This window comes from Penicillium chrysogenum, assembly GCF_028827035.1.
Source record: "Penicillium chrysogenum strain IBT 35668 chromosome Unknown utg000005l_segment0_segment0, whole genome shotgun sequence".
Taxonomy (NCBI): Eukaryota; Fungi; Ascomycota; class Eurotiomycetes; order Eurotiales; family Aspergillaceae; genus Penicillium; species Penicillium chrysogenum.
Window position 1 is genome coordinate 9,047,255 of NW_026622753.1, and position 15,592 is coordinate 9,062,846.

Genomic DNA, 15,592 nt, shown 5'->3' on the forward strand with positions numbered 1-15,592 from the left:
CTCCGTACTTTCGTACTTGTTCTAGGAGATTAAACCCCCCCTTACTGCGGAATCTGCAACCTAAAAATATAGTCTTCGCGAACCTGAAGAACGTGGTCTCCGTTTTTCTCCGTGGACACTATTGACGCCTCCGAAAACCTCACCTTGCTGTCACTATTTCGAATTATTTGCTTTGCTCCACTCATTCTAGGGACTCCTCTCCACACCCTTGGATGCTTTTTCCTAATTGTGATGGCGCTATCGCCAGAATGTGGAGTCCAAGGCTAGAGAGACAATGGAGGATCCACCATTGATTGCAGTCTGCTCCCCGAGCTGGAGCCCGTCGCATCTGAAAGGCCAGATCGACAATCGATTTACCGACCCAGTGCACCGGAGCGAACGAGATCTTGTTCCAAAGGCTCCAGTATTATCGATGAAGTCCCCACTGTGCTCACAAATATCAGCCCGTGTACTCCGTACCCTCCATGACCCCTACAAATATAGTGAAGAGGCAGTGACATGTGTTTCCATGGTATCCCTCCAGGAACTGGTAATGATCGTCTCGCATGTGCGCTCGTTCCTCCACATAAACTTAACCTTTAGCATGTGGGCAGACATGAAACTGAAGATCGTTTGCGCCCGGCCTTGACACCCGTGGACTCTATTGCTGTGGATAAATCAAGCCATAATTATACGAGTCCGCGTCGAACACGGTACGTGGAATCTGTCAAAAAACAAGTAAGACACTCTAAACCACCTAGGTAACTTTAGCCCATGTGCCGCGTCTTGGACCCACGAGGCGGGAACAAGCAGTGACATGACACTCCGGGGGCGCAATTTCACTCCGATCGAGATCCGAGATCGATTGGCTGAAGTGACGATCAACATGTACGTAATTGGCGGGTTTTCGGTCTGCTCCGATGGCGCAGGATATGTAGATCGAAATGAACAGCAAAAAGCATTCGAATAACCGTTGGGAACAAAGCAAAAAGAAAGAGAAAAAAAGAACAATTACTTTGTATGTACATATTTTACCCCAAGGTCCAGCGGAATACGCTATTGGATCCAGGCTAGTGGTTTGGCAGGCGGCTAGGTGAAATGGTGCGGATAACCCCTGATGGTCGCCAATAGTCCACTCCAATAGCCAAGTCTCGTTCCAAGGTTGGGAAAGACGCTCTATTGTCGATCTATTGTCTTCTGCGTCGATCATGGAAATCCTCCACATTTCATGTCCCACTTTCCAAAGGTTGGGCTGTACGGAGTACATCATTTGTTCATTTGGGGACAGAAACGCACAAAAGATAATCAGCGTATCCAGGTAGAATATTATGAGAGTAGCACGAGAAGATAGATCATGGTGATTTATATGGAGGGACAACTATAGAAAAGCTTCCATCGCAAACCTTCTTTATTTAAACGGTCAAGCTCGCTGCATATCTACTTAGTCTAATATATGATGTGCATCAGAAGATTCAGTCTCCTGGACTGTGCTGCATTCGGAAAGACCCACTGTTCTGGAAGAAGTGGATATCCATAATTTTGGGCACGAGGATATGCGAGTATAGAGTATACTCCGTAAACTACTGCCATTCCTCTATTTAACCTTCATCTTCTTGGCTTCCCGAGTAGAACCATCTTCAAATCCTTCCTCAACTGATTCCAGCAATCGCTTCGACACGCTGTTTGAGGTCTGCCCCTCGAAGAAATACCCATTGGCAGAAGGGTCAGAACGCACCCGCTTCCAAAGTGCAGGCTGCCAGCGAGGGTCCATGGTATTATACCACTCATCAGACTCACTCGTAAAATTATGCAAGATCGGTATCCCAGATCGGGACCAATGTGTGCGAATCATCGGCTGGGGGAGAGGAGGCGGTATGTCGTACTTCTCGGGTAATCAGATCATGTATCCTTACACAGTTGTACGGAGCCACTTACATATTCCCCGATGAGCAACATCGGGTCTACGACTTCGCTGTAGATGGTGTTGCAGGATGGGGCTGTCATATTGAGCCAGAATTTGGAGCCCCCCACCTTGTGCTCGTGTTTTATCCTCCAACGGGCTGGTTTCAGGATGCCAAGTTTCCGGAGACTATAGACTGCTGCACGAGCCTCGTCGTCGGTGCAGTCTGGATGATGTTAGATGGATGTTTCCAGGGTCTGATGGATGGCAGTCGTTCTTACTAAGTCGTTTCGCTAGTTGCCAATTCAAACTTGGAATCCCTTCCGCTGCCAGGACATAGTCGAGTGTTCTGCGCATTCGGATAAGCTTAATTAGTTCGTTCATCAGATCACTATCGAAGTCGTATCCGATCAGACAGGTGTAGCAGTAATGTATATCTGGAATTCGTGTGTCCTTTGCAGAATAATAGCCATAGCACAGGGTGTGCTGATACTCCTTGCAATTGGCACATTGTATCTTCCAAGGTTGGTTAGATGGTGACTTATTCGATGGCTCGGTTGCATCACTTACAGACTTGCTGGGCTTGAAGTACCAGGTGTTGCACTCACACCGATAAGGACGCCAGTTTTTATGCCCGTACTTGGTCATTCTGCCACTAGGCCCAGGCAGACTCCCGTTATCTTTGTTCTCCCCGTCTGACTTCTTAACGGCGCCGTGGCGATTCTCGACATAGTGTACCGTCCTTGCTGTGACAATGGGTTTCGAACCAGCCTCCTGTAAACGCCGTATGTATATAAGCGTGGGGAAGTTTTCTCGAGTCTTTTGACGAGCCAGAGCGAGTTGAATGCCATCGCGGCTAACCGGAAATGTTGCATAATCATCATCCTGTGACCAATTGACAGGTAGGGTAGATTTACCCGAGCGTTCAATGCGATCCAATTTTTCAAGCGAATCGGTTTCTGAATCTGAATCGTCCAAATTAACAGCGAGGGAATCAGCCACTGACTGAGCCATTTCCTGCACCCGGGACTGGTGGGATTCCAGGTCTTCTTGATTGAAGAAGATTCTGTCGTCCACTCTCTTCTCTGTCTACAGAAAATCAGCACTCGTTTAATGGTTTAGATATGCGCGGTAGTAAAGGCAAACTGACATATCGCCGTGACTTTCTGCTACCGTGCCTCTGAACTCCCGCTGCGACCGCAGCGTTGCTGTAATGAAGAGCCTTGAACTCTGCTATAGAGATCATTTCGTCTGTGTCGAATGAAAGTTTTAGTCATTATATAACATGTCAACATTGTGAAGCAGATATGAATGTATTTACCATCGGTGTCACTGGCAGTGCTTTCATCCGTAGAGAGATAAATCTCCCCAACTACGTCCAGCGGCGTTTGAGCAAGCGTGGGAATCCCGACCTCATCAGAACGAAGGACTGCATGATCATTCGTTTCTTCTGCCGAAGGAAAATGAGCCTCGCCACCGGGTGAGGTGGAAAGTAGAGAATTTACTCTCAAACCAACTCTTCTATATGTTAGTCCTGGGGCCCGATCAAAGCAAAGCAAATGTCAATACAAAAGAAGAAACAAAACGTACGTGTGAAAGCCGCTGTCAACGCTTCCAATAAAGCGCCTCGTCCTCTCCCAGTTTGAAGTTCGCGGATATTCAACGGTGTCATCTTGGGAAGCAGCAAACCCAGGCACATCATAGGATCCGGGACATTCCGATATGTAGAATACATGTATTCCCAAGCTGCGCTCGTCTATTGAACTCGTGAGTAATAACACCAGGAACGGGCAACAATAGAGTCCACATACTAGGCAATACCGGGCTTTCAGCACACATTTTCACCAACCGTCGGATCAGGGCCTTCCCTTCGAAAATCATATTGCGCATGTCCGCTCGATCTTCAAGAGGGCTGACAAAATCAATCCTGGGATCGCTGAGTAGACGATCTGCGGGGCCGCGTTCACCTGAATTTCCGAAGGTGAAGGTATAAGATTCCAGAATCTTGTTTGGTGAGCCTTTATCTGCGATGATAGTAAACTGGACGGCATGTAGGACGCCTCTTAGTAGAGCATCAAATATGCCATTTTCCTAGAGAGGAGTATTAGCTCTGCTCAATAATCATGCATCCATCGAGACACTCACTAGGATGTCGAGAAGGTGATCGGCTTCATCGCTCATGTGTCTTTCAATCACGCGTATAGGAACATATTCCGATCGGTTACGTGCAAAGTTGCCCTTGTGCTTCCCATTTACAAAATGGGAATAGTTATAGCGCTCGTGGAAACGGTTTGCTCGCAGAACCCGCTCGCCAAAGACGTCTATAGGCAATAGTCCACTGCATCCTATGTAAGAATGGGGAAAATACATTGTTCAGGTCACGACTAACCGCATAAATAAAAGCGACGCGATCTATAGGCGCACATTAGATCGCAGCCGCAAAAGCACGCACCTCGTACGGAACTTCGACTTACGGTCATGTGTAGTGTTATCTTCATTAACTCCAAGCTTTGCCCCTGTTGTACCATAAGAGTTGGTTGTGTTCATCTCGGCCGCGATGTATTCAACATAGTTGATCCGAAGGGCTACTCACGACCACGGGAAACCGATGGATTTTATCCACTTGGATTTCGGGCCGGGATGTCCCAGACTCGGAGACTGCCTCTAAAGCTACAGTTTTCTTAGCGCGAGGCATGATTCTGGCTGTATGACTATGACAGACCGAAAACGAGGAATTGAGCCTTATAATGGGAGAAGACGATGACAGTATAGCTCTATGCGGAACGGAGACAAAGAGGTACAAAGAAAAGTTTAGAACCCTAAGTTCTAAGAATAAAATTTCTTTTGCCTCAGTCGCTCGATGTCAACAAAGGATTACTGTATATCCTGAAACATCCTGGAATCAGCAGGTCTATTCATAGACATTGGAACTAACCTTGCAACCGCCAACCTTAGAACCTGATGTGACTACATATGTCACTACATATGTACCTAGGTATGTATGTGGGCATGGCTATATAATGCCTGTTTCTATTGCGTTAGGGCCCCAACTGTGTACCTATCCTTTTCAATTGTGTGGCTTTTAGCATCAGCAACCTATAAACGTTAGTCTACTCCGAAATATATATTGGGACTATCTTCTTGTTTTCTATCTAGTTTCCAGCGAACAAGAGGTGATACAATGGTCAAGTTGAAAGCTGTGTCCCTCCATGAATCTCTCACCTGTCAAGGCAAGTACAAAATTGCGAAATATCATCGACTAGGGATATCATAGGGGACAGGGCTGAAGATCTGTACGTAAAGGCAAAGCCCTAGATAGATGTGGGGAGGCCGAGACATTATAGACATCGGTGGGTATTCCATCAGGGGCGGAAATGATATGACTTGCATAGAGTAAACATGTAGTAAGGGGCAACGGACCAGATGATTATTCCCCCTGTCTCTTGCGCCCAAGCTGATAATTTCTTCAACATAACAATGAGATACTGGAAACGTGCCAAGAAGCCACCCGGGGCACGCCCCCACTTCACGTGATATGTGGCGATGGCAAATCAAAAACTTGATCGAAGTTGATATGGGTGAATAGATTATGATATGTAGCATTTAGGGGCAAATATTGACTATATCATCTATTGTATGTACGCTGCAAATGGTTCAGACAAAATTGGAAGTGAATATCTGCTTATCTGGGTGTTGTATCCTCGGTCCCACCTCTATCTGGTAATGATTTCGGTCTAAGAGCAGGACCAGAGCCTTTTGTCCTTTTCACACTCGGATCATTTTAGATTTTCATAGAGAATAATCAAGGTAAGATAACTAATATAAACCAAACGTAAATTTCGACAAAATAGCAAAAGTATCCTCAAATCCAAGTCCAAAGAAAAAGTAGCACGTTGGGCCATGACATCGTCCACCTACGGGAACCGGAATAAATGTTGTTCTCCGCCCCAACTCCTTGTCAGCCGCCACTGTTTCTTTCTCCCCTTCCCATTGCTTCCTTGCTTCCCTTGTGTTTTTGTTTCCCACAACTTGCTTATCCTCCGTTCGGACATGTGCTGAATGCCCTTTGCATCCATGGTTTTGCTGGTGTACGCCGAGGGGGTGTTTTGCTAAAAAAAAGATCAGGGAAATCAAACTTCCTTTGTCCCTCTTACACATGAGCTTGCTTTACAATGACCTCAAATGCTCCCACTTCCCTTCACATATCTGAAATCGACTCGGCCTTGACCGATCACAACGCGTCCGTGTCTGCGCCTTCTCATGCGACCCACAGCCCCGGATCTCGATTCACTCGTCCTCGAAAACGCGAAATGGACGAAAGAGAGGAGCTGGGCCAAGGCCCCTCAAATGCGGCTATCGGACAGTTCAGCTTCGCCCCGACTACCAGAACTACAGTGGTGACGACCACTACAACCACGACTACCTCGTTCCCGCCCTTGACAATCAACCCCCCGCGAGCCGTCAAGGATCTGGATGCCCGACAATACCCTCTCGCCGCATCTCCGACCCCATCGGCCCTAAGGAATCTCAAGTTCAAGATAGGTGACAAGTCGATCATCTTCAATGAGCCCGAGGATACCACAAATGCTGCCACGGAGGTTCGATTTTATCCCACCCTCGCGGGATCTTTGGTTCCAATGCTTACATTATAACACTATCTAGTACAAAGAGAAAAGCGAGGCGTTGATATCTTCAAACGGCCAGATCCGCTCTGTGAACTCGTTCATCTCTGAGGGCGAGAACCCCACTCGGCGGCTGACTGCTCCGAGAATAGCGAGTCAACCTTCTACTCACCCTTCGAACACTCGCCGTCGTGCCGTCTCCCCCATCTCCCATTTCGATCCTCGACCCTCGGTTCTTCCGCGAACTCGCCCATCACGTGTTCCTTCGGAGCCCATCACACGCCGCACGCGCCAAAGTGGCGGATCAGCTCATGCCGCTGGCCTTGCCACCCCAGACACCGAAAGCAACTTGGGGGGAGCTGGTGAAAATGCGGCCCCAAGACCGAGAATCCATAGCTCGGTGTTTCCGCGCAGGGAACCTCCTTTGCCCTCACCTCTGTCTTCTGAAATCGGAGCTAAAAGCTTACAGGCAGTGAATCAAAATGCCTACTTGCAAAATGGACTGTCTGGGATTCGTTCAGACCCTGGAACCCAAGAGTCTCAGGCCACTGAACCGGATGAGAGTTGTTCAACTGCACATGAATCGGCTTCATTTGGTCATGATACAACATATGGAACCCAGGAATCTGCATCGGAAGAAAGACCCGAGCTCATGTCTCAACTATCGGCAATAGACAATGCCATGGCGCAAGATATGTGCCTCCCGAGCCCGAGTCTCTCACCGGTTGCTGCTATGAATGCCCTTCATGGCGAATCCTCCTTCGAGTCAGAAGGACTTGACGTTGATACGGATTCCAGCCTCGACCATAATGTCTCGCGTTTTTCCAAGGCATTGCGGCTTCAAGATGCGAATGAGACTCGGGTAAGTGGTCATTCACTCGCCAACTCACGATCGCCTTCCTCGCTTCTTGATATGCCCAAAGTGCTGGAGTTCTTCGATTCAGTGCCTGATGAGGTCAAAACATATCTCATGTATCAATTTCTTCGGAGATGCCCTAAACCAACTCTACATTTCGTGGCGGATGTGGTTAATCCAACCTTGAAGTGCGACTTCCTGACTCTGCTGCCGCTTGAACTCAGTCTCAACATCGTCAAATACCTTGACGTTCAGACTATGTGCCGTGCTGCGCAGGTATCTAAGAAGTGGAGACACATCACTAATTCTGATGAAAAGAGCTGGAAAACCCTCCTTGACCAGGATGGATACCATCTCTCGGATGGAGAACTAGAACGGGCTATAAGGCAGGGATGGGGATGGCAGTTGCCCAGCGGTCCTCATGATCCCGAGGAAGATCTCAGCATTGTGCCCCTGTCTAGGGCTGATATGGAGGTGTCCCCCGTTCCTTCGATGGCGGGTCCCAGCAGCAGAAGCCCTCTGGGGTCTCTGCCAATCAACCGGCGAGGCAAGCGGAAAGCCAACACGCGCGCTTCAAGCCGGAAGCTTGCCAAGCGGAAGGCCTCATCCAGTGGAGGAGAAATCACCGATCCAGACTGGAAGAGAGGTATTGCCGCATCAGAGGGCCCATATGCTGCTGCCAACGCTGCAGCTGCGGCAATCCCCTATGCCGAAGTGGGTCTACCATCCCTTCGTGGGCTGTTCCTATTCAAGGTGCTCTACCGTCGCCATGTTGCCATCCACAGGGGGTGGATGCAGCCGGATGTCAAACCGCAACATATTGCTTTCCGCGCACATGACCGCCATGTTGTTACTTGCCTGCAATTCGACGCTGACAAGGTTCTTACGGGAAGCGATGACACGAACATCAACGTGTACGACACTAAAACGGGTGCGTTGCAGGCAACATTGGAAGGCCACGAAGGTGGAGTGTGGGCCCTTGAATACCATGGCAACACGCTGGTTTCTGGTTCCACCGATCGCTCAGTACGAGTCTGGGACATCGAGCGGGCCAGGTGTACTCAGATCTTCCAAGGCCACACCTCCACCGTCCGATGTCTGCAAATTGTCCTGCCTACTGAGGTAGGTAGGGATGTCGATGGTCAGCCTGAGGTCATGCCTAAAGAACCATTGATCATTACCGGGTCTCGTGACTCGAACCTTCGGGTGTGGAAGCTTCCCAAGCCCGGTGATCCAGTCTACTATCAGAATGCTCCTATAGCAGATGACAGTAACTGTCCATATTTCATGCGGGTGCTCTCCGGCCATCAACACTCGGTTCGTGCAATCGCAGCACACGGTGATACCCTTGTGAGTGGTAGCTACGATTGCACGGTGAAGGTCTGGAAGATCTCCACCGGACAGACTTTACACACTCTCCAGGGTCACACGATGAAAGTGTACAGTGTGGTCCTTGACCATAAACGCAATCGTTGCATTAGTGGAGCAATGGACCACATGGTGAAGGTGTGGTCGCTAGACGATGGGGCTCCCCTGTATAACCTCGAAGGTCATACCTCTCTCGTTGGTCTGCTCGCTTTAGAACAAGATTTCTTAGTCTCGGCTGCCGCTGATTCCACCCTCCGGATATGGGACTCCGTCCATGGTCACTGCAAGAACACCTTGAGTGCACACACTGGTGCCATCACCTGCTTCCAGCATGATGGGCAGAAGGTCATCTCCGGGTCTGACCGGACGCTGAAGATGTGGGATGTGCGAAACGGCGAGTGTGTTCGAGACCTCCTCACGGACCTCAGTGGTGTGTGGCAAGTCAAGTTCAATGATCGGAGATGTGTTGCTGCGGTGCAACGTGACAACATGACTTATATCGAAGTAAGTGTTCATCTGACGAGGCTTTCCGATCCCTTATACTAATATTGTTTTCTCACAGGTTCTTGACTTCGGTGCTGCACGGGATGGAGTCCCAGAAAGCAAGCTTGCGAAACGCATTGTCGTCAACCGACGTGGGCAGGAGGTCACCGGCGGAATTGAAGATGATGACGACTTGTCTGATTGAAATGCCCGGGCCGCGTTTTTATTCAGCATCAATCAATATCTCAACGTCCGACAACCATCCTTACACTACTTACTTCCTTTCCTCTGTCTTTTGTTCTCTCCTCACTCTATTCCCCCATTCACGATACCCATCCTTACAGCTCTCGTCTTCCATCGGAACAAATATCCTTTGCATAGCGCGGTCGGCATTCTTTGGTCTTGCAGCATTACGATAAGGGGCAAGGCGTTTTTTTACCCGTATTTTTTCGATCATCTCTTATGTGGAGCTTTCTATCATTCTGTATTCCGAAATATTTGCCTATCCCCATGCATACCGTCATCGATACGTTTTCTTTGTCTTTGCCTGATGCTTATGTGACTTCCCATTCTGTTGCCTGCCAGCTCGGTGCTTCTTTTACATATTTTTCGTCATGCTTTGCCTGTATTGGGCTGCCCATAATAGATTGATTACCTATGTCGAAAATTCTGTCCTGAGTTGGGTTTGTGCTTAAATTTTATTGTAATTGCATTTGATATAGTATTACAGCAGCTGGCCCTATATACGTAGCGAAGCATACAAATGCCTCGAACTTGCACCATATTGTTGCTTGGCGGTCTAGATATGCTGTCGTAGACCCATGCCGGCTAGTTCCCTGATAGCGTCTGATAGCTCGCCAAGTCCGATTCAAGGATTGGTTGCCATACTCAGGAAAAGCCGGATATCTCAAACCTTGCCCCAGAGGAAGGAGTAAGAGTGTACAGTCTCATCTCTGGCCCACAGATATACATGCGCTCAGCCAAGGGCTAGTCGACCTGACTAGCCGCACCAGAGTCAAGTCTGAAAACTCGAGGATAGTTTCGGATATGGACACCGCGACAAGCCATTTCACGACAAAGTGACCGGCGTCTCCGCGGCAGACGGTACAGCAAGCCGACTATCCTGCAAGCTCCCATCAATCCCAGCAGCAGACAAAATCGACCAACGAACAGCATCAATCCCCAGCGCCCTACCAGGACCAATCCGCGCCTCGGCACTACAAGTCAAAATCTCCCCCAAAGACCCAGGCCCCTCCGCAACCCCCGGATCTGGCTGCACAATGGGTTTGATACCCTGGAGCAAGAGCTGTAGTCGCTCGATATTGGCGGGGGTGACACCAGTTTTTATCTGCTTGAATTGCCTAACGAGGAACTTGTCCACCTTGGATAAAATGATCTGGTGCGGGATTGCGTGGTGTCGGAATAGTCTGAGGATCTCTGCGTCTGTTTGCTTGATGCCGTGCGTGCTGTCGATAAGAAGGAATGCGCGACGGAGTCTAATATCTTCGTCAGTAAGTGTACACCATAGGTAGGTTCGTCTCATGTTTTTCATATTCCATATAGGGCGGGTCATAACTCACTGTTTCCGTCCCTGGAGATACTTCATAATCTCCTCTCCCCACTCGGACCGACTCGCCTTTCCGTATCCCGGCATGTCAAGCAGCACAACCTTCGACTCGCCGCCCTTCGTACCTCCAATCCCGAACGCATTCATTTCCCGTGTTCGGCCGGGTTTCGACGATGTCCAGCATATCTCCTTCCCCATTATGGCGTTCAGTAGTGAGCTCTTGCCGACATTTGAGCGGCCCAGGAATGCGACTTCGGGCTCGACTGATGCAAATGGTGTTGTGCGAAATTTGGCCGCGGACCAGAGTTTGACCGGTGAGTGGCGCGATGGAGTGAAGACCTTGTCGGCGAAGGCTAGTTGCTCGTCTTTGGGGGGTCTTGTATCCCAGTAGTAGCAGAGGTCGGACGGGGTGAGGTCTTTGAGTTCGCGCTTTGAACTGGGATTCGAGGCTGAGGATAGGGCTCGGATTGTTGTGTATAATGATATCCTGGATGAAGAGTTCCTACATGCTGGTATTGAGTTCATCATGACATTGAATATCCGAAGAAGAGTCGATATAAAGCCTTTAAAAAAAAGTAGAGTTGATATCGATTTCTCCAGATCGGCGCACGGGGCAAGTCGAGCCAAGACCGCATCATCAGCTATCGCATCCAGATAAGCCTGACCTTCTCTTTAGCTTGTTCCAAGCATACCAGCCAAGATGATCAACGCAGTCCTCGTCTTCAATAATAATGGCCAGCCCCGACTGACAAAATTCTACACACAGCTGGTGAGTTGAACCCCGCCGTACTCGCACCTTTCCGCGCGGGACGACCCCAACTAACCAGCAACAGGACACACAAACCCAGCAATCCCTGATCGCGCAAATATACCGTCTAGTCGCGCAGCGTCCAGCAAGCGCCTGCAACTTCCTCCCACTCCCACCTCTCCTCTCGCAAGGCGCCAGCTCCTCCGCCTCCGGACCCTCCGATGCCCCCACCCAGATCACATACCGGACGTACGCAACGCTGTCGTTCATCATGATCTCTACGTCGACCGAGTCCCCACTCGCTCTGATCGATCTGATTCAGGTATTTGTCGAGGCGCTGGATCGCATGTTCGAGAATGTCTGCGAGCTGGATCTTATCTTTGGCTATGAGACTCTGCATGCTGTGCTCGGTGAGATGATTGTCGGTGGTGTGGTTGTTGAGACGAATATTGAGAAGATCATTGCTGCTGTGCGTGCTCAGGAGGGATCTTTGGGTAAGAAGAAGGCTGTTCAGGCTGCTAGTACTAGTTTGGGTCGTGGGGCTTTGCCCGGATTGGGGGCGTGGAGGTGATCTATGGAGGACGGAGGCTTTCTCTTCTGATGACCTGCATATTGATGGACCGGGATCACTACGTCCTATTTGGTCTATCTAAGGCGTTATGGTTACGCATTCTAGACTTGCTTTCGCAGGATTCGGGTGTTGTGTTTAGATTTTTCGGCTATTGATTCCCTTGAATGATATATTGAGTGACATGTTTGTAGATTGTGAAGTTTTGTAAAGTCAATTACTCATATTCGCTTCAATATATACTTGGGTGATTGAAGGTATATGTGATTCAAGGCATGAACTGATGTAGAAACAGAAGCTAAGAGCTTGGACTGGGTTGGTTGAAGATACGAGTGATTGAAAGTATCTGACGGATGGCTCAAGTTTGCACTAAGCATAGACGTGAGCACTCTCTATTCTGGTACAATCAAACTTGTACGCCGGCAACATGTCTATGGCAACAGTCACGTTGTTCGCGGGCTGGCGCATGAGATTTTGATAACGGGCACACTGATTCTGAATGCCGCCATGCCACCACATAGAGTAAATGTGGTGGGCTGAGCTCATGAAATTAATGACCACCATATCGAATTGACGTTTTGTTCGTCCTCCCTCCCATAATAGAGTCATGAGCGCAGCTAGTAAAGCAGCATTGATATCTTCAACGGTGTATTCAGCCACATTGTGCTAAATCGACGAAGTTAGCATGTTGCAGGCTATCCCTGGGCAATTCAGTCAATGACGCATGAATAGATGGAATGCGATTATTCAACTCCCTGCGAGAAATCCATTTTTGCACCACAAATACGGCAGCTCCTTGGTGAAAAAAAGGAAAAAAGTGTTGTTGATTCATACACTGTTACTTAGGCAGTACTTTTCAAAAAGGGATCCTCGAGCCACTTTGAGACTCTTGCAGTACCTGGTGTGCCTGGTGGCAGGATGCTTCTGGTAAAGGCTCGAGAAGGGAGCAGAAGTTGATGCAATTATAACGGATGGTAAGGTGTTCATAGTGATGTTTGAGAGACAACAGCTTGAATAAGCTCATTCCAACCGGATACATTCATCACATAGCTCGATTGCAGGTTCGTTCATATCTGCGTGTGCGCACTCGTAGAGTTTTCTGTATTGCGATAGAGTATGAGATTCTAAAGCTCGACAACGCGACATCAAATAGCCGTGGACAGATCGATGTACATCGTCAGGGAGTCTGACCAGTTGTGGGCCCAGACATGCCACCATGACCAATCTGGAGCCTAAGGATAGTAGCGGCGATCTTTCCGCACCCCCGATAATTAGCGTCCTGTCATTCAAATGGAAGGTTGTATTTCGATCATTTCGACGTATACTGATTGGGTTTGAAGAGAAGCAAAAGAGCTAGGGGGAGCTGCCCTTGGATTTCTGTTATTCATAGGCTAATTAGATAATTTAGGAAGTTACGCTCCATCGCTGCTGCCGGATCTCAAGAGATAATTGATATCATGTGACTTCAATCACGTGTCCGCGCAGAGCTGCCCTAGTGGCTTGCCCTAGCCCTGGTCACATGAGTGCGCTAGCGTGACCACAGAAACTTCATAAGTTGCATCCACACGAACTTTTCCCTTTCTCATCCGTCAACCGTCAACCAGCGCAATCCCAGTCGACAAAATGGTGGTGAGTACCCCAAATGTCTCTTGATAACATCAGAGACTTCTTCTAGTTCCCGCGATGTCTTGCGACATTCGCTTTGCTTCAGATCTCTGATCTAAGCAATTCCGCCGATCGCGCACAGCCTCGAAAGAGATGTGTCGCGCATCGTGTGATGATTTTGGCTGGAAGCATGGAGTCAATGCCCGTAACACGGCTTGGCTCATGTTCTCCTTAGAGTTCAAAGAAGATACAGCAATATGTGAACAGCACGCTGATCTTCTTCCTCAATGATAGCCCCCTGCTAAGTCCGGAAAGAAGGCCGCCGCCCTGCCCTACCCCCAGGGCAAGGCTGGCAATGGCAAGAAGGCTGCCAAGGTACGTTTTCTTCTTCCTCCTAGAAGTGCATTGGGCTCTAAAGACGCTAACCTTGCTTCCACAGAACCCCCTTATCGAGAAGCGCCCTCGCAACTTCGGTATCGGCCAGGACATCCAGCCCCGTCGCAACCTCTCCCGCTTCGTCAAGTGGCCCGAGTATGTCCGTCTTCAGCGCCAGAAGAAGATCCTGAACATGCGCCTGAAGGTTCCTCCTTCCATCGCTCAGTTCCAGGCCACTCTGGACCGCAACACCGCTGCCCAGACCTTCAAGCTCCTCTCCAAGTACCGTCCTGAGACTAAGGCCGAGAAGAAGGAGCGTCTCGTCCAGGAGGCTACCGCCGTCTCCGAGGGCAAGAAGAAGGAGGATGTCTCCAAGAAGCCCTACAACGTCAAGTACGGTCTCAACCACGTCGTCGGCCTCGTTGAGAACAAGAAGGCTTCCCTCGTCCTCATCGCCCACGACGTTGACCCCATTGAGCTGGTTGTCTTCCTGCCCGCTCTCTGCCGCAAGATGGGTGTCCCCTACGCCATTGTCAAGGGTAAGGCCCGTCTCGGCACAGTCGTCCACAAGAAGACCTCCGCCGTTCTCGCCCTGACCGAGACCCGCGCTGAGGACAAGGCCGAGTTCGCCAAGCTCCTCTCCGCCATCAAGGAGGGTTACACCGACAAGTACGAGGACTCCCGCCGCCACTGGGGTGGTGGTATCATGGGCTCCAAGGCCAACGCCCGCATCGAGAAGAAGGAGAAGGCTCTCGCTGCCGCCATCAAGGTTTAAGCTTGTGTAACTACAGCTTTTCCTTTGGTGCCTGTTTGACGGGATCGTTTTCTAATCGAAGCGCTCGGATCTCAAAAATAATATGTTGTTATGGGAAACGACAAGGTGTTGAAGGCTTTGACGATCTATTGACGGCCAATTCTTTTAGCTTTAGATGGGTGCAAACGAGCCCTTCGGCCCTTTTTGGATCCTGTTCTAACAAAAAAAAAGACAATTTTCTCTCACGAACCTCCAATGGCCCCATGTACCACTTTTCTGCAGATACCCATGAATGCATTTTTCTACCTGTTCAATCTATTGATGGTCTCTGTAGTCCCATCAGAACTAGGCATTCATGTCGTCTGTTTCGTATTTACAGTAAATGGTCTCAATTGTAAGAGTCCATGCGTAGAGATGGTAGATCTCTTGATCAGCAACATTTCGCTCAATGAGGTTTTTTCTTTCCTTCACAACTTGTGTGCGATCTGTGAGACTTGCCAAGAATACCAAGGCTTTTTCTAGAACATAGTCCCGTCTTGGCACATGTCTTCAAAGATCTCTACATAATCCGATCAAACAATCTGGTTTTGAAGAAGCCATATAGCTGTTTATTAAAGAGTTAAGAACACTACAAGACCTGTCAGGCTGCACAGTACATATATATACGAGTGAGATTGAGGGGTAATCTCCCCTAGGAAACATATCCAGCACATGTCACATACAAATATATGTATGCAGGAAGAAATATATCCACACTCTACACGCAC

The 15,592-nt window shown here is 49.1% G+C and overlaps 5 protein-coding genes across 5 annotated transcripts; 3 read left to right on the top strand and 2 right to left on the bottom strand.

The window, feature by feature from the left end:
- Nucleotides 1-1,573: 1,573 nt before the first annotated feature.
- Nucleotides 1,574-4,574, bottom strand: N7489_011792 (uncharacterized protein; the record flags this gene model as incomplete). The annotated part of the gene is made up of 12 exons (XM_056717541.1): nucleotides 1,574-1,861; nucleotides 1,915-2,105; nucleotides 2,161-2,395; nucleotides 2,450-2,968; nucleotides 3,030-3,130; nucleotides 3,201-3,397; nucleotides 3,470-3,635; nucleotides 3,691-3,970; nucleotides 4,025-4,217; nucleotides 4,269-4,291; nucleotides 4,354-4,395; nucleotides 4,473-4,574. 12 exons carry the CDS (start codon nucleotides 4,572-4,574, stop codon nucleotides 1,574-1,576), a joined length of 2,337 nt encoding a protein of 778 aa, XP_056565163.1.
- A 1,477-nt stretch (nucleotides 4,575-6,051) lies between these two features.
- On the top strand, nucleotides 6,052-9,413 carry N7489_011793 (F-box/WD repeat-containing protein; the record flags this gene model as incomplete). The annotated part of the gene is made up of 3 exons (XM_056717542.1): nucleotides 6,052-6,477; nucleotides 6,542-9,229; nucleotides 9,288-9,413. The coding sequence occupies 3 exons, from the start codon at nucleotides 6,052-6,054 to the stop codon at nucleotides 9,411-9,413; spliced, it is 3,240 nt and encodes a 1,079-aa protein (XP_056565164.1).
- Nucleotides 9,414-10,277: 864 nt separating this feature from the next.
- N7489_011794 (translation initiation/elongation factor MRX8) lies at nucleotides 10,278-11,300 on the bottom strand (the record flags this gene model as incomplete). The annotated part of the gene is made up of 2 exons (XM_056717543.1): nucleotides 10,278-10,704; nucleotides 10,789-11,300. 2 exons carry the CDS (start codon nucleotides 11,298-11,300, stop codon nucleotides 10,278-10,280), a joined length of 939 nt encoding a protein of 312 aa, XP_056565165.1.
- Nucleotides 11,301-11,475: 175 nt separating this feature from the next.
- N7489_011795 (putative AP-3 adaptor complex subunit sigma) lies at nucleotides 11,476-12,094 on the top strand (the record flags this gene model as incomplete). Its single annotated transcript, XM_056717544.1, has 2 exons — nucleotides 11,476-11,544; nucleotides 11,609-12,094. The coding sequence occupies 2 exons, from the start codon at nucleotides 11,476-11,478 to the stop codon at nucleotides 12,092-12,094; spliced, it is 555 nt and encodes a 184-aa protein (XP_056565166.1).
- A 1,620-nt stretch (nucleotides 12,095-13,714) lies between these two features.
- N7489_011796 (60S ribosomal protein eL8) lies at nucleotides 13,715-14,846 on the top strand (the record flags this gene model as incomplete). The annotated part of the gene is made up of 3 exons (XM_056717545.1): nucleotides 13,715-13,720; nucleotides 13,991-14,071; nucleotides 14,136-14,846. The coding sequence occupies 3 exons, from the start codon at nucleotides 13,715-13,717 to the stop codon at nucleotides 14,844-14,846; spliced, it is 798 nt and encodes a 265-aa protein (XP_056565167.1).
- Between the last annotated feature and the right edge of the window lie 746 nt (nucleotides 14,847-15,592).